Source organism: Frieseomelitta varia, unplaced genomic scaffold (assembly GCF_011392965.1).
Source record: "Frieseomelitta varia isolate USP_RPSP 00005682 unplaced genomic scaffold, Fvar_1.2 scaffold_52, whole genome shotgun sequence".
Classification (NCBI taxonomy): Eukaryota; Metazoa; Arthropoda; class Insecta; order Hymenoptera; family Apidae; genus Frieseomelitta; species Frieseomelitta varia.
Genome location: NW_025110279.1, coordinates 75,802 through 101,227, shown reverse-complemented (window position 1 = coordinate 101,227; position 25,426 = coordinate 75,802). Strand labels below are relative to the sequence as shown.

Here is a 25,426-nt window from a genome sequence, read left to right as displayed (position 1 = left end):
ATTTTCTTGAAAACAAAGAGTTTAAAGAAAAAATTTAATTGTTTTTTTTTCATCTCCTACTCGTACCACCCATCTTGAGATACCCTGTATAGAATTGGTTAATCTATGTTTCTAAGATTTTGTATGGTAAATTTCCGCTTTATAAAATAAAATATTTTTAACATTGACGTAATTAGGACGTACGTTTCATTACAACGGGAATTTTCAACATATTAACAATAATAATAAAAATAAAGTATTTAATCATATTTCCTTTTCTTTTTCTTTTTTAATTATTTATCGTAGAAACTATTATAAAAGAAAGAGGAAAAAATGATTTGAAACTATATTATTACAATATTGTATAGCTACTTAGAAAAATTTTCAAAAATAACAAATATATATTTACATATGTATTTGAATCGTAATAACGTAAATTGCAAATTTTATACAAGTGAAGATTTCTGTAGATTTTAAAAGTGACTTATCGTTTGTTCAGTTGTTTTAAATTTCATCGTAACCGAAAAAAGTATCCAAGCATTATGTAAAAGATAATTATTGAAATAAATAAAAAAAAAAGAAATATTTCGATTCTCATGCGTTTATTTCAATTTTCTGTTTAATGTTTTCAAAAAATGAAGTAAAGATGATTTTAAAATAGAACTTGTAGTGTAATATGTATTGAAAGTCTGAAAATAATTATTAAGCAAGTTGCAAAACTAACAGTGATTGTAACAATAATAAATTAACGTTACTTAATATCGAACGTTGTTAATACATAAGATTATTGGTGTATTATTTATATAGTTTCGAAAGGAATTTCAGACTTTCCTATAATATTCACTGTATGTTATGAAAGTTTCGAGGTTAGAATGACATTGACAAATTTCAACAAGAAAGGAATATTAGTATAAATCTATTTTTGTATCACGCTTGATGTGTAAAAGAAGAATTTAGAGAATAAATATTTAACGAAATGGAAGATATTAAATTAAATGAAGATCCAACGCAAATATCACAATTATTTTTAACGCGTGTTTATTACGCTGCTAAGGATGGTATGGCTATTATCCTTTATAATCTCCTCAGTAGTAAGGATCCTAAGCTGGTGAATCTTGTTATTAATCAAAAAGTATTAGAAGAGGATGGCCAACATTGTACACCATTGATAATAGCTGCGAGATATGGTCGTGATAAAGTAGTTAAAATATTACTTGATAAGTTTAAGCCTGATTTGGAACAGGAAGGGACAGTTAAATTTGATGGATACGTTATTGAAAAGGCAACCGCTTTATGGTGTGCTGCTGGTGCAGGACATTTGACAGTTGTGAAGATATTAGTAAAAGCTGGTGCCAATGTCAATCATCCTACTAAAAGCTTGTCTACTCCCTTGAGAGCAGCTTGTTTTGATGGACGGTTAGATATAGTGAAATATTTGATAGAACATAATGCAGACATAAATATTTTAAATCAGTTTAATAATACATGCCTAATGATTGCTGCGTATAAAGGTCATTTAGATATAGTAAGTATAATATTATAGTTTTAATAACATGGAATTATGTATTTAATTTATAATGTCAGTTTCAGCAATTTTATTATATTTACAACAGGTGACCTTTCTTTTACAAAAAGGTGCGAATCCAAATGAGAAAGCAAATTGTGATACAACTGCATTACATTTAGCAGCTGAACGTGGGCATACTAATATAGTGTCTGAGCTATTGAAATATGGAACAAACATGACAAAAAATATTAGTGGGATGACACCATTAATAGCAGCAGCAGAAAGAACTAGAGCTGAAGTTGTAGAATATTTAATAAAATATGTAGAAGTTAGTAGAGAAGAAGCAATTGAAGCATATGAGCTTCTTGGGGCTTCTTACGCTAATGATGAACGCAATTACTGTTTAACCAAAGCTTATAAATATTTATGGAAAGCAATGAAGCACAGGTAAAAAGTATTTAATTTTAGAAAAATACAGTTTAGAAACAATTAAATTCTTGGATATTACAGATTCAGAGATTCAGATAATATTATTTATAAAAAATTAGGTAAAAGTATAAAAGCATATGACAATTGGGAAGAATGTGATAATCCAGAAAAACTGAAAAGTATTAGGAATGATCAAAATGCTATTCATATGGAATCATTAGCTATTCGGGAAAGGATATTAGGTTGTAATTGAACTTTAATAAATATTGAGAGTATTAGAATAATTCTCTTATTTTTTTTAAGTCTTATATATTTTAATTCTTTTTTAACATCAGGTCAACATAATCCAAAAGTGCCACACCATATTATATTCAGAGGAGCAGTTTTTGCAGATAGTGCTAGATTTGATAGATGTATAGATCTCTGGCTTCATGCTTTATATTTGAAACAATTAAACAATATATCAGTTGTAAAAGATCTTTTAAGGTTTGCACAGGTATTTTTTCTTTTTCACTAAATAGTCTTATCAAAAAATTCTGATAAATTTATTACATATATCTTTTTCTTTCTTTAATTTTATTTGTAGGTATTTTCACAAATGATACATGTAGGAGTAGCTCTTGATTTCTCTCAAGTTTTGAGTATTCTAGAAGCTTGTGTAACAGAACTTGGTCGTAATAAATCTAAACTTAATAATCCTGATTCTGAGGAAGATATCGAACAATATATTGTAAGTTGAAAAATTGATTTATGTGTTGAATTAAATATGAAATAATTTTTATAAATTAAAAATTATAGGAGGAAATAGAATCAAATATTACAACCACATTATATATATTGACAATTTTAACAAAACTTTTAACATTGAATGAAAGTAGATATGAAGAACAAGATAAAAATAAGGCATATCAATTAGTTCATAAACTATGTGCTCTACAATTACATCTAAAAGATGGTCAAACATTACTGCATCTTGCTGTAAATGCTGCCACTCTAGTAGATGATTTCCATACTAATCATGTTTGCAAGTAGGTTTATAAATATTGTTTCAAAGTACAATAGTGAAATCTAATATTCTTGCAAATTAATATTTTTGCATTAGACGATATTAATAAAGTATTATTAACAGTTTTTTTCTTATTATTTTAGTTTCAAAATGAAAAGAAATCTGAAATTTAGTTTTTGTTCTTTATGCAATATGTATAAATACAATATTGTGAACGTCTTACAGATTTCCTTGCGCTGCAACGGCTAAATTACTTATATGTTGTGGTGCTGATGTAAATGCAATGGACAATGAAAGGAATACACCATTGCACGTTATTGTTAGCTATAGAGAACCTATTAGGTACAGTTAATTGTACTGTTGTTATTTTATTAAGTAGTTTTTTTTTAATAAATAATATTCCTGTAATATATCTAAAATTTTACAGTGATTTTATGACTCTTCATTCCATTATCATGGATCTTATAGAAGCAGGGGCGCATATGGATACAGTTAATAGTAATGGGAAGACTCCGTACGATGCGGTCACTACAGGTCTGTTTAAATAACTTTGAAAAATAATATAAAATATTAAAAAATACGTTTTACATAGTTACAAGTTTATCGTATCTTTATACAGGTGTAGCAGAAATAATACTAAGGACTCAAACAAAATTGTCATTAAAATGTATGGCTGCAAAAGTCGTAAACGCTTACAATTTATCATATTGTGGAAATGTACCACGTTCTTTGGAAAGTTTCATTGAACTTCATGGACCAGGTTTTCATCAGAGTTAAAAAAAGTCATTATTAAACGCCATGATACATAGATAATTGTATTAAGTGTGTAATCAATTCAAATTTATTCTTCATGCTGTGAACTTTTTGAGAGAGTGTACAAAATATTTAAGATATAATAATGAGATTTTTTATGAATATAATACAGAAATAACTTTTGTATTGTGTAGATAACGAATTTTTATATATTATAAAAAAGCACATATATTTTTAATGGACAGAGTCAATGTTAACTAACGATTAATTTAATAACTTTCGAATAACAAGGAAACAATGTTACTTTTTGATCATTTGTAGCAAATTTAACAGAAAAGCAAAAAAATAGTAAGATCATTTATAACAAATGATGAAATTTTTCTATATTTTTTAAATCCTCATTATACTATTCGTATATTTTGACCATATTTGTCAATGATCTTCTATGTAATAGTATTATTAATTAATAACTGAAAAAAAACATTAATGAAATAGAAATAATACAATTTATCCATACAATATAACTAACTGGCTATTATATTAAAAATTGTAATTAAATGTATAATGATATGAATAAATAATATAATATTGATAAAATAAAGATATGATGTTTAAAAATACGTTTTATAAAATAATCATTAAATAATAGTAACAAAACAGAAGATTCTTTTACATATATATAAATAATACATGTAGAATTTAAGATTCAGAATCAAAATTCGATTGGGATTGGATGAGTTTTACCGAAAATTTCGGGATCTCGTTCGATCTCAAATCTTCAATTCATTCTGAAACTTGGATTTTCAAATGTCCCTTTAAACATTTCTGTTTTTACATTTCACATTTTGAAAGAACAAATTTTAATTTATTAATTTTATTTTCAATCACAAAATTATTATATAGCTTAAATACTTAATTACACAAATCTGTTATGGATATTTGTTTTATGCACATATAAATGTAGAACATGTAATATTATACAAATTGTTATATATATATATATATTTATTTATTTTTAAAGTATCATTAATATATAATCATCCAAATAATTGTCAAGAGATATAATCAAACCTTTATGACTAGATTTACATATTTAAATTTACAAATCTTTTTAAACTGTCTTACAATACTTACGTAAAAAAAGTGCTGTTTTCAATTTTTGTACAATAAAAATACAAATTAACAGATATAAAATTATATCAATCATTTCCATTTTAGTCTGATAAAAAAAAAAAATTAATCTATCAAAACATGCAAATATCTTTGATTGTAAAGCTCTGTTGTCAATACACCTAGAATGGCTGTTGCATTATGCAAAGAATTAGCAGGATCCCTAATTAATTTAATAGATCGTTCTATATCTCCTTTAAGCGTTGCATATTGTTTATTTAATAAAAGTCCTTCTAAAGCCTGCATAGCTTTAATAGCTTCTGCACTAGGTCGAATTTCCATTGTATCTGGTTCATTTGTTTTTGATAATGCTACGCCAGGTGAATGAGGTGTAAATCTTACTATCTGTTGTTCCGATTTTGATTCAGGTAATTGAGCTAAACAATAAACTCCTATCACACGGCTTAAAAATTTGCATCTATATAAATATAAAAAAAATTTTAAGTTAGATAAAATAAATTACATACTATGTGTTATTTAATTTACCTTATTGAAAGATTGGAATTTTTCTTAAGGCCAATAGCTCCTAGTATACCCCATCCCTGTCCCCCATCATCAGCAATTGTTAATAACGAACGAGCTAAACCTTTAAGAGCTCTAGCAGCAGTCCTAGTGTTTTCATTATACTGACATTGTCTATATGCTAATTCACAAATTTTAGCCCAAAGAAGAGGTAATTTTTCTTCATTTATATTCCTAAATAAAAATATTTACTAACTAAATCTAATTACACAGTAATGTACAATTTTTAATAATTTACACTTACGTTGGTCTAATAGCAGAGATCCAGTCAACTAAATTTATAAGAAGTACTCCTTCTTCCCTAATATCTTGACATAATGGAAGTCTCTTTAGTAAAATAAAATATAAAGCAAGAAGTTTTCCTTCAGAAATTAAAAATGATTCCAATGGTGGTTGTCGAGGTATTACTGATTGCAAAATTGTTAAGACTGAAGCCCAAGTTGGTGAAACCTCTTCAGATGCTGCTATATGAATTAAAATGTTACAAAATGTATAAGCGAGTATATTTGCATTTGTTTTACGTACAATTAAATTTAAAATATGCTTCTAATGCAGCCTCCATTAATTCTCCAAGTACACATGGTGAAGTAATTGTTCCAATGACTTTAATTATACTTAGAAGAATTGGATTACTAGCTGTTCTTTTCAAAAGCCACGATGTCCAACTAATGCGAAGATGTTCCATAAGAACTCCATGTTGATTCACAGCATAGAGTAATTCAGTAATTAATAAACTTGCTTCTGCAATTTGTTGAGATTCTGGAACAGCTAAAGATTTTTTGTTTTAATTATACTTCTTCAATAATTCTAGATATGTACAACTTAGATCATATAAATGTATTATATTTACTGTTTAAAATAATAGCTTCCATATCATCTAACATTTTTGACAATGTATTATTAAATACTTTTGGATTTGTAGTTAATAAAGGTTTATATCGAGTTGTACAAGTAATCAATAATTTTATTGTACAGCGTATATACAGTTGTCTCTTTTTTAATGTAGTTGGATGAAAATGACTTACAACAGAATCATAGCCTGCTGCTACCTTTAACAAACTATTACATCATATTTGTTAGAAAACATCTATAAATAAAATTAAGATAATAAAATAAAATTATTATACATACTTATGTACAGCAACATCTATAGAATGGCATTGCTCATTATGAGAATAGAGAACTACTCTTGAGTCACAGCTCATGACATGCCAATTAATTACGTGATCATAGGCAGATGCATCTAATAAATGCCAAGAAAATTTTTCAGCATCCATAATTAACTGAGTTACTTTATCGGTCTGAAATATAATATACTATTAATATGTTAATATATTTTTGAATTAATAATTAATATCAATTATTTTATTAAATATTTGAGAAGAAGATTATGAAGAATATAATGAATTACCTGTCTAACATTTGGTTCATTGGATAATTTTACCAATAAATTCAATAAACAAACATGTATCCTTGTTACAAGAGCTAATGGCTGTGATGCTAATAAGTCATTTATCCACAACGGCCAATGTACACACGTAAATACACTTCCAAGGAATAAGTGACTATCTGGCAAATATTGATCAATTACTTTTACCATTAATTCCACATCATTTACAGATGGATAAAAACGATCCCATGGTAATGAAAAAAAGTTGCCATGAATAACGTTTAGAATATGATCTTTAACTGAAGCATGTGCAAAATTGGTAACATAAAATTGCCAGACAAAACAAAGTATCTTGCTAGATGCTGGCAATGTATCGATAATAAAACGAACACATTCAATGAACATTGCTACAAGTTTATTAGCATATGGACCGTCTGTAATAATCCATGGTAATAAAACAGATCGATCATCTGTAAGTTGTTGAATCCATGCAGCAGTTGGTTCTTTTAAATTTCGTGTCCAATATGGTGCAATCCAAGGTGCATACATTTCACTTAAAATAGGCCATATTTTCTCACACACTTTAAATAATATAATATAATTATGTCTGTTATAAGTATCATGTATAATGTATGGTTGAAATACTTACATTGGTCTCCTAATGATCCTCTATCAGATTGGAGAGTAAGTGCAACAAGAGCATGACCCACCATGCCAAGAAATATACTTAAAGGTTCATTGTAAATTCTATATTTTGGATACAGTCCATAAAGACCATATTGTAAACGTTCTTGCATGAAATGTCTACTTAATAATACAGCTGTGTCGTATATCTGTAATTAGATACAAAATGTATAAGTTAATTTCAAATTTACATAAAAAATTCCAAATTAAAAACAAACATGAAATATTTTATGACCTCTTGTCGAGAAAGAAGCTTTTGTTCAGTAGCGTAATGACGAATCTCGTCTCTAATTTTAGAATGACTTGTAAATGCATTTTTTGATTTGCCACTGAGTGTCCCTAATAAATCTCGCCAAACATCTAGCGATAAATTTTGACTTTCACTACTTTTTAATACAACACCTAAAACTTCTCCATAATGTTCCGGAAATTCATGTAGTAATACAAATCGTAGATGATTCCTAAATAGCTACAAAAAATTTTTATCAACTGTAATATATTATAAAGATTGTTATATTGTAATCGAATATATATGTGAAATTTATCTAATACATAAATACCTCATGTAGCACCAGCTTTGTTTCATCTGGATTAATACCCATATTACAAAGAGCTCTAGATACCAAATCAATGAACGTTGATCGTTCGCTTAATCTTGGACGTTTATAATTTAACCAGACTTTTACATCAAACTAAAATAAAAATTAATGTAAGAATTATATAGATATGTAAAAATAAAAGAATAACAAGCAACGTACTTTTGATAATAATACAAAACAAAGATCGACTTTTGTACTCGTAGAAAATTCGACAACAGTTTCATACATTTGTAGGAATGTTGAAGCACTACCAGCAACAGGTGTAAAATAAGGTCCAAGTAAACCACCAAGATTTTGTTTCTGCATAATGGTACTTAATAATTGTGGACCTTGAGTTTCCTCCCCATTAATAAATGACTATTAAAATTAACACTATGTATTAATAATGTATTAAAATTATTTCTCTGAATTTTTACGCACCTGTCCTAATTTTTCTAAACAAGTAGTAAGAAGCTGTTTTGTTGGTGGACAAAATGATGCTTCTTCTGTGTAACAGTCTACAAGATAATAAAATAATTTTACTCCACTTTCTTGAATTTTATACAATGCTGTAGCGTTTTCATTTGTTCGATTTATAGCTATTTCGTATTCCAGCATTCTAAGAAGAAGAATAATATATTTATATATAATTCATATTATTATGTATGCAAGATGTAATATGTGTTATACATACGCAATTAAATGATCTATAAATACACATCCTTGAGTAACTTTACTAGATGGTGGCTGACTAGCTTTTATCAACAAATTTTCATATTCAGCTCTGTTTTGTGTTATCATATGATCAACAGCATCGCTAATGCGAGCTTCAGGTACCTAAATACATAAATAACATGAAATATATAAATACATAAATAACATGAAATTAAAAGAATACTATCATTATTACCTTAACTATAATTACTGCTGGACCAGCACAATGCACAGTGGGTGGTGTTCCTGATCTAGAGTATTTCTGATTTAGAGGTGCTGGATCACATAATGCATGCAACGTTACTTGATTCTCATTTTCTCTATAAAGGGTAGGCACTAGTTCCAGAAAACTAGAATCTACTGCAATGTGCTCAGAAACCATTAAATTATATGTCTGAGCATAGTCTAATATTATTTTAAGATATGGTTTAACGAGATCAATTACTGATTTAGAATTGTATATATTCTCTTTTGATACAGAATTAAAAACTGCTTGATTTCGATTTAAGGGTGGAGGTGATACAGGATATTCATATGTAGTTAATCTTTTAAATATTCTTTGCAATGGTCCAATAATTTCAGGAAAGGAGATTGATACGTTTTTTCCTTTTTGATAATAATTTTCTTGGCTTCTACAACATGTACGTTCCCATTCTTGAACTGCTATTATTTGATTTTGTTGAACTGCCCAATAATCAATATATTCTAACCATGGTGTCTATTAAAAAGAAAAAGAAAAAATATAATCAGTCATGTTCTATTATTTAATCTATATGCTGTATAATAAATAGATTAAAATTTACCCAATTATCCTGAACGAGTAATACTAATTTTTGTGACATGTATTGTGGCGGTAATGCTGGTAAATAAAGACCTGGTTCCTGTAATCTGGGTTCTTCAAGCCACAAACTTAAAGTCTTATAAAATCTGTAAAAACAGAGATTTGTAATGTTTTCTTCATAAATTGTACATTTAATATTACATACTTTGCTGCATTAAAATAAAATGCTCGTCTGTCATCAGTGATTGGCTTTCCATTATCTAAATCTTTTTCTCCTTTTAATTGAAAATATGTAGTAGTATCATGTAATCGTTTTTTTAATTTTTTTAAATAACTTAAATTAATCATGCCTTCAAAAAATTTTTCACCAATTCCGCCATGATCCACAATTCTAAAAAAATAGTTTTATTATCATTCTTATTTTTGTAAAACATGTTATATAAGTGTAAATTCTTCCTTTATAAAACGAACCCTGACATAGAAGGAACTCTTGCAAGAAATAAAGCAAAGAAGTTTTGCCATAAAAGAGGAAGAATAGGATGTCCTATAGGTGTATCTAGTGCTTGCTGTGACCAACGATATATAAATAATCCATTTGCTCCAAATGGTTGCATTTTTACAGTCGCACAAGCTCGCTAAAAAATATTATATATATATATATATATTACATTATACATAATTTTAAAAATTATGTGCAAAATTATGTACTATATAAAATACCTTAATAGCAGTATCTAATGATATTTTAGGTTGTATTGACAATTCCTTTAAAATTTCATGCCATAATTTAGTTTTAATTTCTCTGTTATATTGTTCAGTTAATAATATTTGATAAGCAACCCAAACAGATTGAGTAGATTTTCCTAAAAGACTAACTGAATTTGAGGAACCAGTTGCCCAATTTAAAAATGATCCAAATGATGTCATCACATTGCGATTAGACATAGTCTGAAAAATCATTAAATAAATTTTTATATTATAACTAAATTTTATATAAATATACAATGTAAATATTATAATATGTAAATATTATTTTTATATAAATAAAATTAGATTAGTTTTATAAAATGAATTGACATATATTTTAAATAAAAGGAAAAATCGCACCTCATTATTTTCCTCTATGGTAAGCTAGTAAAATGGACATACTTTCTCAGTAATATAAGTTACAGAAATATTATCTCAATTAATAAAGTTGAAATTTAAATAAGTTAAATATATTATAACAGCATATTTAATGAGTAAATTTAATGTAATTATTCCGTTAAATTATTTCTAGAGAATATTTTAACATAATTAAAAATCCAATAAAAAGTAAAAGTTGATCTTACAGAGAAAAGATTCTGAAACATGTGCTCCACTGTTAGTTTTGCATCTGCATGAAAAAATGCAGCACTGATGACTGTATCCATTAGATACATTACACTTTGGTCTTTATTCCAATCTGGTACAAGTACAAGTGTACTTAACCATAGATATACAAAATCTTTTGGTGTCTGTAATCCATATCTATAACAAATTATGTTATCTTATAAATAAAATATTATTGTCCAATATTAACATTGAATAAATTTACTTACTTTTTATAATTATATAAATGAGAATGTATCATATTTGAAAATTGTTTTAATATTGTTCCTGGGAAATCAGGTGTTATAAGACTTTTAGCCACTTTCATATAGGTTCTATCAGCCGCAATTAAAGAAATAACGAGACTAATAAATTTATCATTCTTAAGTAATGAATCAACACATTCCAAAAATAATGGTATTATATGATGCAAACATATAAGCACTTGTTCATATTTATAATGATATTGTAATATTTCCAATTGGGCGAAACCTTTTGAACATATTAACGGTATAGAATGACCCCATAACGTCATGATCGTTGCCACATAACAAGCAATAGGTTGCTTTTCTCTTGTACCAGTTACCAAAATTTCTAAACATGAATCAGAATCCATGTCTGGTACATGAGCAAATGCCGCAGTGGGGTTTGAAAGTACATAATGGCAATGTGCCTCATTTTGATCAAGTTGATGCAATCTAAATTTAGAAATCATATCCCATGCCCATAATGAAAAAATATGTTCAGCAGTTTGAGGTCTTATCATTGTTGAAACCTATAAATTTCAATATAACTTTGATTAAAATTGATTTTGTTAAATAAATATTGGTATAGAAACTTTATATTATACCTGTTTAACACCTTCTACCAATAAGGAGGTATTTTGGACAGAAGAATCAGGTACATATTTCATAGTGAGCTCGACAGTTAATAATGCTATGCGTCTATGTAAATCAATAGGAAGATATAAATTACCATTCCTGTAATAGGTATAGAAATTAAAATTAATTAAACTAAATTAAATTTATTATATATTAAATAAACTAATTATAATAAATTAAAATCTATGTTCTTACTCATTAAATCCCCAATTTAAGTTAGTAACAATTAAACGGGCTAAATGATTCTCGGTTGATGTTAATGGATACTGATCCAACCATGTAGAAAGAATAACTATATCTTTTTCATGTGGTACCCACTTATGTAATTTTAAGTCAGTGAATAGATATAAACTTAACTAAAATTATAAAATTAAATTTAGATATGTTTATTTGTAGAAAGTATAAGAAGTTTTTTATACCTTTCCAGCTGATACAAAATTATCTCGTAACTTTAGCAAAATATCTGATAACAACGAAGGATATTTATTTGTTATATTTGATAATAGAGATCGAGCATCTTTTGAACAAGAATCTTGTGTTTTTTCACTGAGAAATCCTATCTGTAAATTATTATTACATTTAAATGTTCAGAAATTATACATGGTATAGATAATAATACATACTTGAAATAGATCTATTGTTGTTGTTTTTACAAAATCATAATCTTTGTCAGCTCTTGCCAAAGCCATATTAGCAAAAGTGGTTAAAAGAAAATATGACTCGTCTCCTGGCATATTACTTAATTTCTCTTCAAATTTTGCACGAACTTGTGAAGAATTTAATTCATTTATCCAATCTTTAACATTAATAATATGATGTTATATTATATAATAATAATCAGTTTTAAAAACATTCATATTGTTTTTACTGCAGAACTGTAACATACCATGAATATATCTATTAGAAATGTGCATGTCTACTTGTGTACAATCAGTGTGTAAAATGTAATATATTTGCCACAAGTTATTGGATGATATTAAATGATATGGCATCGAAGCTAAGTATTGCCATGCTCCTAAACGACGTGAAGAAAATATGCATAAAATTGCTCTTAAAAAAAAACAATCAAATTCAAGTTGAAGTTTCATCAACACTGATGCATCAGTAATCTACAAAATAAAAATTTAGAAGTTATATAAAAAATAATTTCAGTTTTATATATTAAAATACGCTTTAATAAAATAATAACACTACCTGATCTTTATCAAAGTCCTCCCATTGGTCATTAGCATATTGTACAATATCTCTAATTAATGCACTTAATCGTTTGGTCAGTTGCCTATATCTTGGAGAATCATATGTTTTCAAACCTTGTTTTAAAAGTCTAATAACAGTTGCAAAAAACGCAAACATTCGAAACAAATGATGATGTGTAATGTAAGCTTTGTTTTGATGATAATCATCATTCTGATATTGAATACACAACACTTGTTCAAATACTTTACTAAAAGGAATTTGGTTTAGTAAAGAAATAAGGTCACTTTCAAATAGGTTTGCGCCAATATTAGCAATATCTTCATCTTCTTCTCCTTCTTCATCCAATATTACCCAAACTGTATCACCTGGACTATATGATGTATCTTGTAATGATTGTTGTACCTGAATCATTATCATGCATTAGATAATTATTATTAGCAATAATGTAAAAACTCATAATAAATTCCTATAATAAGTACCTGTTCAAGAAATTTATCTCTGTCTTTAACAGGTAATAGAATAACTGCCAATGTAGCTATTATATGATCTAAATATGGATCATTTATTGGAGATACGCCTAATTTACCAAGTTCCTGTGGTATAGGAGTTTGAACATAACTACGAGCCCAATTCATTACTCCACCAGGACATCTCAAGATATGATTCAATAAAAATAAATGATCTTGCCAAGTTGCTACTCTCAATAGAATTGCTACTAATCTTGTAAGCCATTCTCTAGTGTCTGTTACAAATTTTCCGTCTTTTAATAATTTTCTTTGAAAATTAAACAATATAGTAATGCACATCCTAATTTCCATTAATTGTGGAATTGTTTGTGAAGGAACATGCAGTGGTAGTAAATTCACAGATGCATTATGAGGAAGATTGATAAATTCTTTGCAAGATATGCAAACCCTTTGAATGTAATACTCAATTTGTAACTTTAACATTTCTGCTTCATAACAATATAGAGCTTGAGTGTTGTGTAATAAATCTTTTATTGTTGATAAATTTCGAGCTAATGCACCCAATGCTTGGTGATTAAACCGTGCAGTACAATATTCATGTGTAGCAACAACAGGATTTCCATCTTGACATTCTCCTGCTTCTCTAATACAGGCTTTATCTAAACACCATAATTGTTTTTGCATTTCTCTACAGGACTTTTTTAAAATTTCCAACTCATGAGAATTGATAATTAAATTATTTCTTACACGAAGATAATTCATTAAAAGTTCGTGCAATCTGTGTTGTTGTCTAATTGCACTACTTCTAAGTTGTATTTCTGTAAATTCTGAAATAAATATATCAACCAATGTTAATTCCTGATTAACATATAATGATGCTAATTGGCTCTCTGTAAAAGGTACAATTTCTTTAAAAGATGTATGCATATCATCTATTTGATTTATAATAGAATCTGACTGATTCTTTGTTTGCTTATCATTAGTAGAATTTTTTGAGTTTGATATATTTGAAGTAACTTGAATTGAATTTGGTGTTGTAGTTTGGTTATTAAGAGCATCAGATGGATTATCAACTAACTCCATTGTAGAAATTGATGTTGTTATTTTCTCCATGTTTCCCTCTAAATTATTACATGATGATGTCAAATCACTCCCAATTTTGCCATCAATTTCATCCTAAAATTTCGTTAAAAACACATTATGATTATATATGTACAAAAAAAAAAAGAATATATGAAAAATGTTATTAAAATACTTTGATATTTGAAGCTTGCAATGCTTCTGTTTCCTCTGTGATTGTTTGAATAGTTTGTTGTTCATAGAGTTCAGTATCAATTGCAGCAGAATGTAATTCACTTTCCATATTTTCAATACCTTCTCCCTTTGGATAATTTGTGGGAGATTCTTCGAGAAGACATTCAAACTCTTCCAACGTTGGAACATCTGGTATCTGTTGTTCTATAGAAAGTTTCTTCTCTTCTTTTTTTTTCTAAAATAACATATCTACATATAAAATCTAACCTTTAATTTTTGGTAAAATAATAAATCTTACAAAAAAAGTCCTATAGATGATATATTTAAACTAAGCATAAAACAACGTACAATATAAAGCTATTAGTAATAATCATAAGTATTCCAAGACCTAAATATAATGTGATTGCCATGTGTTAACATTAATTCGACAATGTAAATGTACAAAAAGTAAATATTCTCTTTACACGAAAAATCGCTGCGTCAGCAATAAAATAATAATTGATTATTATTGCATACATATAAATCATGTAAAAATGTTAGATAAAACAAAGAAAAACGTCAAAAGTAAATGTTCACCTGCCGTTGTTTTAATATTTCCATTTTACATATACATATACAAAAACAAATTTTGTGTAAATTTCCTTTATATATAAACGTCGAGCTTGTCGCACAACACAAACATATAAAATATGAAAAATATGAAAATGGTGTTTATCACACAATAACAAATTTCTACAGCACTACTCTGTATGTTGTCATCGTATATAGATACACTACGATTTTCACTGCTTCTTTCGTAACCTATCATTTGTCAAGGTGTGTTAGAACTTTAAAATTAATAGTTTCCATAATACGATCATTTGATATTAATTTCTCATTTAAGAAATTAATTAAGTAACTAAACAGTAATAAAATTTATATGGAAAATTTCTACGTAAGAACTATTACGACATAAAAGGTTTATAATTTTCAGCTTATCGACCGAGAGTTGCAAGCAAATAAAGTGCTGCCATGCAATGGTAAAACATGGAATTATATGGGGTAATATTAAGAAATCAAAATATATATTTTTATATAATTTTCAAATTTCTTTTCCTATACATTGCTGTGTTCGATTGTTGTTACTTTTATTTAGCATTGAACAAAATAGTTTCCTTTTAATTTCCAAGTATTTTCAAAATTTTTTGCTAATAATAAAAATAAAAATTAAAGGTCTTATATGTCTACTAAATGGGTAAAAAAGTTATCGGGTAAAATGGGTAAAATAATTATCTATGAAACAAGATATATCTCGTCTGTGTTATTGTATAATTATGAGTTATAAAGAATTGGAATTTACAAAACAACATACTTATTATTAACGCATTGATATCTCTTTATTATTAGCTTAATTTTCTTGACTTCTTTTTTTCTTTGATGATTCTAATTTTCTTGATGATTTTTTGATTTATCCTATTTACCTATAAAATAAAAATGAAAAATCAAAAAATTGTTTATTAATTATTGAGATCCAACTAAACTGCCCCTGAGAAATGGCAACCTCTTCTACAAAAAAGAATATAGGGCAACCTGCTTTAGAGGAGAAGGGGCATTGCGTTGATCCTTTAATCCCATTTTGCTATAAAATTTATTTTTTAAGATGATCAAATACGTATCTACAGTAATTAAATATGTATCTACAGTTTCATATAATTAGTAATCTCTGTAGAAGGTATGATATCAATTCATATTATATTATTTAACATGACATGTATACGTATAACTTACATATATATGTAACATCTCGATATACAGGTTATATTAAACAATAATCTTAAATGCATTTCTCATTTTGACATAAAATAACAATGAATTATTTAAAACTAACCTATACGAGTTTTTGTTCCTTCACAATTTATATTATCTAAAGTTTTTGTTTTATATGTTTTTGGTACTTAATAATATAATAATGATAGATTAGAATGTATTTTCAATATTTTAGATTTGGTTTTGAATATCTTTATTCTTATTTTTACAATTTTATAAAATCAAGTAGTAAAAAAACAATTTATAATAGAAATTAATTTATAATAAAAATTTTCTGTATAGGTGTGATATTATGAAAAGTCATTGTATTAAGTCCCTTTGGCGCAGAGGATAGCGCGTTGGACTTCTAATCCAAAGGTCGTGGGTTCGATCCCCACAAGGGATGATGATAATTTTTTTTATAACTTATACATTTTACAAAATTTATTTTCATTATAATATATATATCACACATTTATTTATAGACTGACATGTTATTTTTGCTAAATAAAACCTCTTACTATTTTATATATGAAGAAATGAATTGGTAACACAAATATGTATTATGAGAATCTTCAGAAATACAGATGAAAAATCAAATTGGAAAGCTGATTTCGACCATAATTCGAATTAGAGAACAACAGGTAATGGTAAAACATTTGAATGTTGATACTAATGAATATGTAACAATAAGTACAAGTTTTTCGAAGTACAAACCTCCCTTACTGATAAGACACGTCAATGGTACTTGCTTATGAGCAATGCTACATTAAGAATGAATTTATTAACGAGGAAGGAAATCACAGAAAATGCAGATATTTTCATTACCAATTTTGATTCGATATTTGAAGAATCTTTATGCGCATAAATTGACGTAGTATTATCCATAGTTTCAAGTGAGAATTAATAAAAACACGTTCACTAGATAGACAAAAAGAAAAATTCTACTTTATGTTGAATATTATTTTTGACTTTATTAGTTTCTATCTGTCAACTGTTAATATACTGTTTGAGAATTATAAATTTCGCATCTCTGTTCATTAGATTGTTTCCTAAAGTGGTTCAAGAGATGCAGCATGAAAAATGTGAAAGGTCTGGTGCTAGAAAATTTTCTCAAGGAGTATGAAGAAGTACGAAGCAGAATGTAACAGAAAGACATAGTTCTGTGTAAAAAAGTTAATAACAAACATGGTACGATATGTTTACGACCGAAACTTTGATTTGGGGAAGATTGATTCTGAAAATAGGTCAGTTATGTAAACAGTACATACATAAACAACGTTTTGCGTAATTAACGTAGACACAAACAATTCTTTGAAAGTATCTTCATTTATTTGTGTAGTGTTCAAAGGGAAATAAAATTCTTCACCCTATGATATAAAAATGAAAAAACGTGTAGTATAAAACGGTGAATCTGATGTTCGGCCGTACGATATCTGATGTTTGTTGATTTCAATTTTAATGCACCAAACGTTTTGTTAATAATTAACGTTTTATTAGATGCGACAACAGTTGGAGAGGAACATCAATAATATTATAAATAATTCGAATAAAATTCGAAAGCAAGGCGAAAAGGAAACAGTTTTTGGTAGACAATGCTAACCAGAACCACAAATAAACGACCTTGTCTATATTGCGATGGTAATCTGGATTGTTTTAGGTGCGTAAGAATTACCTATCGGAATAACTCGTCGGTGGAGTGGTATAATGGTAGTCCGATTTCGAACCAATCGGGGACGAGATGGAAATCAATGTAATTATAGAAGAACCAACGAGAATTCGTTGAAGACGCGCATGCGTATGTCCAGTTTAACATTGAGCTATCTCTAATTTCCTCTGCGTGATTTCTATTGTTAACATTATGATTATTGCAAATTCATGCGACGATTTTGCTTGATGAACATATAATTATGTTTGAGTTAATAAACGTATTTATTACCATTTTATCGGGATATTAGCTCGTTCATACATATTTGAGACTGAAACGTAATATTTCACGGCTTAATTGAGTAATAAAGATCAAAAGTGTTTATATTTATGCATTATATCCTTATTTGTTATTTATTTCATGTTTTTATATCTCGTTGTAGTTGCATTTTAATGTAAGCAGAGGGTACAACAGTGGGCTGCTGAGCCTTCATTGCCGAGCTCGAAAACGAAAAATTTTAGGCACTTTTATTTCTTTAATAATGAAAGTTATTTCCTTTTTGTCAAATAATTCATAATAATTCATTCGGAACACATTTTCTAGCTGGGTCGCATGAATTTATGTTTAAAGTACACCGACAATCTTCAACACATCTATTATACCTACATTATACAAATTATTATTTAAATTAAAGAAATTATGTTACAGTTTGTTAGAATATTATATGTACACGAAGAAATGGCAATGGAATTTCAGTGGCAAATATATGAAAAATTATTCTTTCAAATTTTAAGTTTCACACAGCGTGGTAGGAAGAATAGCAATAAGAAATGAACCACTGATATGTGATTTAAGGAAAGAATACCAACAAAAAATGAAGCAATGATACGTAATGATAAGAAGCCGGAGATCTCCCCCGAGGGTTGAAATCTTCGACTGATGGATGAGAAAAGAATTCCCAGTGTAGATTGTTCAATGTGCGGTTGACCGTAAATGCACCAGATACGAACTGCGAGATTAATATTCATATCCTTCACAAATCATTCATATTTATAATAGGAAAGCCTATTCGCTGAAATTTTATTCTAATACTGAATGACTAATATATAATATATAATATAAAAGACAGAAAAGATAATAGATCTCAAATATTCATATATTCATATAAATCAAATGCAAAATCGTTTTAATAGCGTTCTTTCAGATTCACCTCAACTATAGAAATAGAATATCTAATAAATTGGAAGCCATTCTCTGCGATATTTTTTTGCGAAATTAAACTACGAAGTGCTGTCATTCAAGAGAACGATCATCCACGTCCAAATTTAAATGAAAGTACCAGCTAAATTCAAAACCAAAGTATTCAGCTAAAATATGAAACGTAAAGAAAGGAACGTTTGTCAAGCGTTTTGTTTAATCTTCTTGAAAGTAACATCTATACTTCTACTAAAATGAAATCATCGAAATTTAAGATATTACTGATCTCAAGCTAAAACTATTTACCGCTCAATCGCGTGCTCGCTAGCGCGTATTTAAATTTCACGGTGCAATTAGAAATAATAAAGTCGGTTTCTCTCCGAGTGGACACAAACGTCTGCAGGTGCTCTTTCGCAAAGGGGCGTTACAACGATGACAGCGAAATTATCTGAAACCGAAGGAATGGGGGGTGGTACACCACGCATAGTGGGGAACATCCATGGGGTAGGGAGTACGAGCACCGAACATCCCTTCTCTCTATTTTCATATTAACCATGAAGCGAGAGAATGGACGTTGCAAGCAAACGGACTCAGATACGTGTGCAACCTCGTACCGAGTCATACGGTGATCCTCTTCGAGGTATTTTACATGCGAGTGTTCTATCAAAAGTGTTCCAACTATTTTACTTGTTATGTGAATCCTATTTGTTTCGTACGTACATGTACTTGCGCGTGCGCGCAAACGTGCACTTTTTTTTAAGTTTTAGCACAATGTTACATATTTGTTTCACGTAACTTTCATACCGAACATCTGTGGAGAATAGATAGTAGATGTGCAAGTACGTGAATTTTACAAACTTACACGCTACGCCTAGGATAGGAAGATTTAAAGTGACGTCAATGAGGATGAAGAACTTCTACGGCTAATATTCACGAATTTTAATTTCGAGTTTTTTCCATTCTCCTACGACGAGTCGAATGAATTTTCGTGCAATGACAAATTTAACGTCAATCGACGAGTTAGTGGAACATAAGAATAAAGATGAATGATGATATAAAATGATAAGAATAAAGATGACGATATATATCAGGTTTAATACGTGCCGTTTGTAGTTCTTATGTTTTTAGTTTGAAAACTTGAACGCGTCGATAGAATTTGACTAAATGTCGACGAAAGCAGAAGGACCATCATCTCCACGACAGTTTTTTGCACGAATTTACGGACACCTCGAAGCTAAGAAGGCCGATGGTACCGATAATAATGACGAAGAAAAACCTAAACCGAAATCAAGCTTCGACTTTACTTCAAACATTCTTCTGTACAACAGACACACGTTAGATGCAGACAATTCGTGCAATTCCTCAACCGATGAAGTTATACAAGTAAGAAATACTTTTCTTACATACAGAAGCCTCTTTTACTTTACGTCGTTTCAATATTTTTAATAAAAACGTTAGACCCGTAGTTGCTTTCATTTTTCTATTCAAACGCTTTTCTTCAATATTAATGTCTTAGTTGTCATAGCCTTCGTTCGGAAATTCTAAGAAGTATAATTTGTTTATGATCTCAAGTTCTTTTAGAATCGTAGATCTTTGTAGAGTATAAATTAAAATTAATTTCATAGCATCGATCGTGAACTTCAACTGAGGATTCTTTACGAATCGAAAATATATATTTATCAATTTTAAGTATCACTGAAGAGCAATAAAAATCTGTGAAATTAGGTATATACATCCGAATTAATCAAACTTATGTTATGGAAATTTCCAAACTATATGTTATGACAAATTTAACATTCATGTTCATTATATTTTTATTATATAAAACTTGGAGACAAAAAACTGCATTAAATACGCCTTTAGACGAAATATTGATAAATATATAGTTTCATGTCTATATACTAGCAAATAAAATTCTCTCAAGATATTAAGATAAAGAGGCAACTTAGAATTTAATACTATAATCTCTCGCGCAGGTAATGAGCATAAAAGAAAGATCCTCGGAACGAGGCGAAAAACAGAATAGCAATGAAACCAACGAGAAAGAAAAGACCTCGAATTTTGTTAATTTAAGATTACCATTGTTTCACGAGCTCCATCAATCTGGGCCGGTTAATAATCCTGTATTCTTATCTCAAGTTACACACCCGTCTGCGCTTCCACCACATTTTCATAATTTGCCGTATTTTCCAACCTCGGAACACCATTTGCAAGGATTCTCAGCGTTCTGTAAGTAATATTTTGTTGCTTTCATTAAATATTAAAAATTATTATATTATTAACAATAGCAGCTCAAATTCAATTGAACAATTAATAATAATTCTAAACTGTTATCAACATCTATCTAAACGTAAAAGTTAAAACTTTCAACATCATGTGTCCTAACGTGAAAGAATTTTCGAATTCTTTTGTATTCCGACACATTTTCCGAACGATGATTACCTAAAAATTATTTCGTTACAATCACTATTCTAATTAATCTCCATAAATATCCTTATGGAGATTATAACATTCAAGATTACTATAGGAAGCATTTAAAATTTAAACATAACATACCGCGAAATCTTGTAGATTTGAAGAAAGGAAATAAATCGCATAAAAATCGCGTAGAAATGAGATCAATTGCATTCTAATCGATCGAGATGCTATAATATTAAAGAAATTTTCAAATTTTGTTCTCGAATTGTGTTTGTACATTTTTTTGTTGTTCGGTTATTTACTATAATATTTCTTAAAAGAGAAGACGAAATCAAATTGTAAAACCTTCGACTCGAAATTCTCAAATTAAATTGAAATAGCAGACGGCAGTATATTGACTATCATTCGCATAAATACACTGTGCGCCGGTAGTTATTATCATTGAAGATTTAATGAAGATTAACGAAATGCATTTGTTTCAATTTTTACACGTTCCTCGAAATCCTTAAAATACTCCGATAATTTGTCGGTAATATATATTTCAACATTTTATTCACTTCCTAAAGCTTTTCATTGATAAGTGTTATTACAGCAAACATGTACAATATAACACAATACAGGTATACGCACACGTTTGAATGGATTTATTCCGCTTCGCCACCTCGTACCGATGTTGTGATGAGATTACTGGACGCAGTTGGCCGCATTTCAATGTGAAATATACCTTGTTATATTTCTGCAAACCCAGTGTTATTCGCCTGCCCCTTAAGCCGTTGTCACGGCAAGGCTGCCGAGAATCACTAGCATGTTAAATGAAAACCAAAAAAAAGAAACTGAAATGAAATACACAAAATGAAGATTATAATCTGTGAAAATACTGAAATTAACGTACAAATTAAGAATAGGTTTTTCACATAAGTAGGTTGAATATTCTTTTTTCTTCTTTTTATAGGGAATAACAAGCTGCGTTAATTATACATGAAAAAAAGCTATACATTAAAAAAATATTATTTTAAAAGATTCCCTTGTTTGGATTGAATAGTAGCTAGGAAGAGGAGAAAAGAAGGACGACCACGGAGGCAGAGAACTACTTTCAGCGGAGAACAAACTTTGCGACTGGAAGTTGAATATCGTAGAGGAGAATATATTTCTCGAGGAAGGAGATTTGAACTAGCTACATCCCTACACCTTACGGAAACGCAGATAAAAATTTGGTTTCAAAATCGTCGTGCCAAAGATAAGAGGATAGAAAAAGCGCAGCTTGATCAATATTACCGGTAATTACTATATATATAGAATATTTAACTAGAAGTTCATTAAAAATATAAACGATGATTATAAAAATATAGATTAGAATATTATTTTTCCCAAGGTTTTCATTTCTCTGTTATTTATTTTATAGTTTATTTTCTTCGTTCATCAAAATACATGTGCCTCCGTTAGTTTAGTGCCTCATAGATCTTCGACTACGAGTATTATTTAATGTTGCACGCTTAATTTTGTGAGTAACTGTATGTATGTATTTGATAGGCATCGCGAATCTTGTAAAATTCATTATTTTTAATGCTTTTACATAATGACTATGATGCGAAACATAGATATATCATTTGCGCTTACAGACTCGGCTGCTCAACTAAAATTCGCTCAGTTTCGAACACCGAATGAAACTTGGAAAGTAAGTATTAGCTTTTACTAAAAACTAATATGCAAAATATTAAAAAGACATGTATTTCACGGCACGTTTTCCTAACATTTTTGAAATTTATTCATTTCATTAGCTGGCTTTGTTTATAAATGTCTGAACTTCATAGTTCCCTCCCTCAATAAATTGTGCTAATAGCGTTATATATTTCTCTTTTTCGTTGTTGCATGCGACTCCAGGGAGACGTTTTTGAACGTCAATTTTAAATAAATGTTCAAAGAAAGAACGAGCTTTTGATGTTGTGTGCCTGATACTAGTCTGGATTATTTGCGCCATATTTTCGCTTCTTATATTCCACAGGTGGGTAATACATTTTTTTAAAATAATCTTCTATTCTAATTTTAGCTTTTAATTATTTCGTTTCACATTTAATATATTGCAATGAAATGATACATTGCCCACGACATGCGATATAATCCTAAGCAAGGGGATACTTATCGTGCTGGAAATCATCCCGCTTTCTTTTGAAATACAATTCGATTCACATCTTCTTTCTCCCCTAATACCTTGCTCTCTGCTATTGAAATTCTTAGTATTATTTCGTATTACGTCTAATTCGATTACAGATACATTTAGTGAACTCGTAATATATAAGTATATTTGATATCAATGGATTTTCTACATCACTCAAATCGCTTTAATTTTGATCGTATAGACTTTTCTACATAAATTATTATTACCATCTCGAGGAACATAAAGTGCAAATGTTAGTCTCAATATATATTTCTCGTCCATCCATTAATATTTTTAAAACATTGTCTTATATTTTCAAATTTATCATTAAAAATTAACTAATTTGTGATAGGTTCTTCATTTATGCACCTATTATATTATCAAGCAAAGGTGAAATTTCTAGAATGGCTATTCTTTAGAAATTGATGTACGTCTTATATGCAATGTTTAATTTCTGTTTCCATATTATACTTAAGTTATTTGTGACTGTGTATGCAAGATAAACGATCAAACATATGTACATACGTAGCATATCTCAGCATGGGAGGGTTGCCGGATGTCAGGGGTAATTTAGTTGATTTTTGTGTGTTATAAAATTCTGTAATAAATAAAGCATCAAATAATTTTTTGATTCTGGTCTTATTTTAACTATGTTGAATATTGAAATATAATTATATATATCTTAGTAATATTAATATAACGATATTATAAATAATTATTTTGAATATATTACATGTTACAGGAACTTAGCAATTTCCAGTAGAATGATAAATTTACCAATTTATGGTAGAAATGGATTTTGTGAATTCTGCTTTTATAAAAAAACCTTTGGATCTGCAACTAACCATTCCTGTACTTTGATGAATCCTGTTACTGGAACTTTCACAAAATCACAATGTAATGAAAGTGAAGTGTCGGACAATACACCAAATGTTTTTTCTGTTTGAAATTTGAAAAAAGAAATTGTTTGCAAAAAGTATTCATTTACAAATTGTTAACAAATATGTACTCTGATAAAATTTATTATATTTGTTTTATAAATAATTTATGTTAAATAATTATAACAATTGGTGTATTTTGTGCAATTTTGGTATTGAATTTGTTACTTTAAATAAAAAACAATTGGAATCCAGTGTAAAAAGATTAATAAAAATACACATAATGAAGATTAAAAAAAAAATAAAAAATCCTAGTAATGTTAGAAGTAATTATAAAAATATAAATTAATATACAATAATAAAATATGTATTATATGAACGATTTAACAAATATTTATATTAAGCAATACATTAATTCAAATAATCTTTAAATGCGTTGAAATGCACATTAAAACACTAACTTTTTATATACTGGTGACATAGTATATTGCTATATATTCTTGAACTGTAATTTAAAATGTAATTGTAATTTGTAACAATAAATAATACTAATATAAACATTCTATTATTTTTTCATCCTTCATATCAAGCTCAAACACAGATTTTGGACAAACAAAAATTTGGTATATATTTAAAAAAAATCGTATAAGGGTAAAAGGGTATGAAGAAAAACAACGACATAC

General features: G+C 28.4%; 3 protein-coding genes and 1 non-coding gene across 7 annotated transcripts; 3 read left to right on the top strand and 1 right to left on the bottom strand.

Annotated features, from left to right (window-relative positions):
* The first annotated feature begins 411 nt into the window (after nucleotides 1-411).
* LOC122533322 (protein fem-1 homolog B-like) lies at nucleotides 412-3,884 on the top strand. The gene is made up of 9 exons (XM_043662933.1): nucleotides 412-1,504; nucleotides 1,593-1,933; nucleotides 1,997-2,157; nucleotides 2,251-2,411; nucleotides 2,502-2,645; nucleotides 2,714-2,943; nucleotides 3,147-3,263; nucleotides 3,349-3,455; nucleotides 3,541-3,884. Exons 1-9 carry the CDS (start codon nucleotides 956-958, stop codon nucleotides 3,696-3,698), a joined length of 1,968 nt encoding a protein of 655 aa, XP_043518868.1. The 5' UTR covers nucleotides 412-955; the 3' UTR covers nucleotides 3,699-3,884.
* Nucleotides 3,885-4,668: 784 nt separating this feature from the next.
* Nucleotides 4,669-15,279, bottom strand: LOC122533321 (ectopic P granules protein 5 homolog). 4 transcript variants are annotated; one of them, XM_043662929.1, is made up of 30 exons: nucleotides 15,239-15,279; nucleotides 14,664-14,897; nucleotides 13,421-14,584; nucleotides 12,939-13,343; nucleotides 12,631-12,853; nucleotides 12,368-12,540; nucleotides 12,164-12,304; nucleotides 11,940-12,100; nucleotides 11,714-11,843; nucleotides 11,094-11,638; nucleotides 10,845-11,022; nucleotides 10,621-10,644; nucleotides 10,234-10,461; nucleotides 9,985-10,148; nucleotides 9,719-9,904; nucleotides 9,536-9,659; nucleotides 8,929-9,450; nucleotides 8,713-8,855; nucleotides 8,460-8,637; nucleotides 8,199-8,396; nucleotides 8,001-8,132; nucleotides 7,676-7,909; nucleotides 7,406-7,589; nucleotides 6,778-7,337; nucleotides 6,498-6,667; nucleotides 6,217-6,425; nucleotides 5,892-6,134; nucleotides 5,611-5,830; nucleotides 5,331-5,540; nucleotides 4,669-5,262 (listed from the first exon to the last, which is right to left on the bottom strand). In XM_043662929.1, exons 1-30 carry the CDS (start codon nucleotides 15,260-15,262, stop codon nucleotides 4,911-4,913), a joined length of 7,659 nt encoding a protein of 2,552 aa, XP_043518864.1. In that variant the 5' UTR covers nucleotides 15,263-15,279; the 3' UTR covers nucleotides 4,669-4,910. The 4 variants fall into 4 exon arrangements, with proteins under 4 accessions (XP_043518864.1, XP_043518866.1, XP_043518865.1 ...); XM_043662930.1 differs by having other exon boundaries at nucleotides 4,670-5,262; nucleotides 5,611-5,827; XM_043662931.1 differs by lacking the exon at nucleotides 10,621-10,644.
* Nucleotides 15,280-16,780: 1,501 nt separating this feature from the next.
* Nucleotides 16,781-16,853, top strand: Trnar-ucu. Its single transcript has one exon. It is a non-coding gene; the product is annotated as a tRNA-Arg (tRNA).
* Nucleotides 16,854-19,519: 2,666 nt separating this feature from the next.
* LOC122533323 (homeobox protein rough) lies at nucleotides 19,520-24,812 on the top strand. Its single transcript, XM_043662934.1, has 4 exons — nucleotides 19,520-20,675; nucleotides 21,269-21,521; nucleotides 22,753-22,987; nucleotides 24,608-24,812. The coding sequence occupies exons 1-4, from the start codon at nucleotides 20,457-20,459 to the stop codon at nucleotides 24,810-24,812; spliced, it is 912 nt and encodes a 303-aa protein (XP_043518869.1). The 5' UTR covers nucleotides 19,520-20,456.
* The last annotated feature ends 614 nt before the right edge of the window (nucleotides 24,813-25,426 follow it).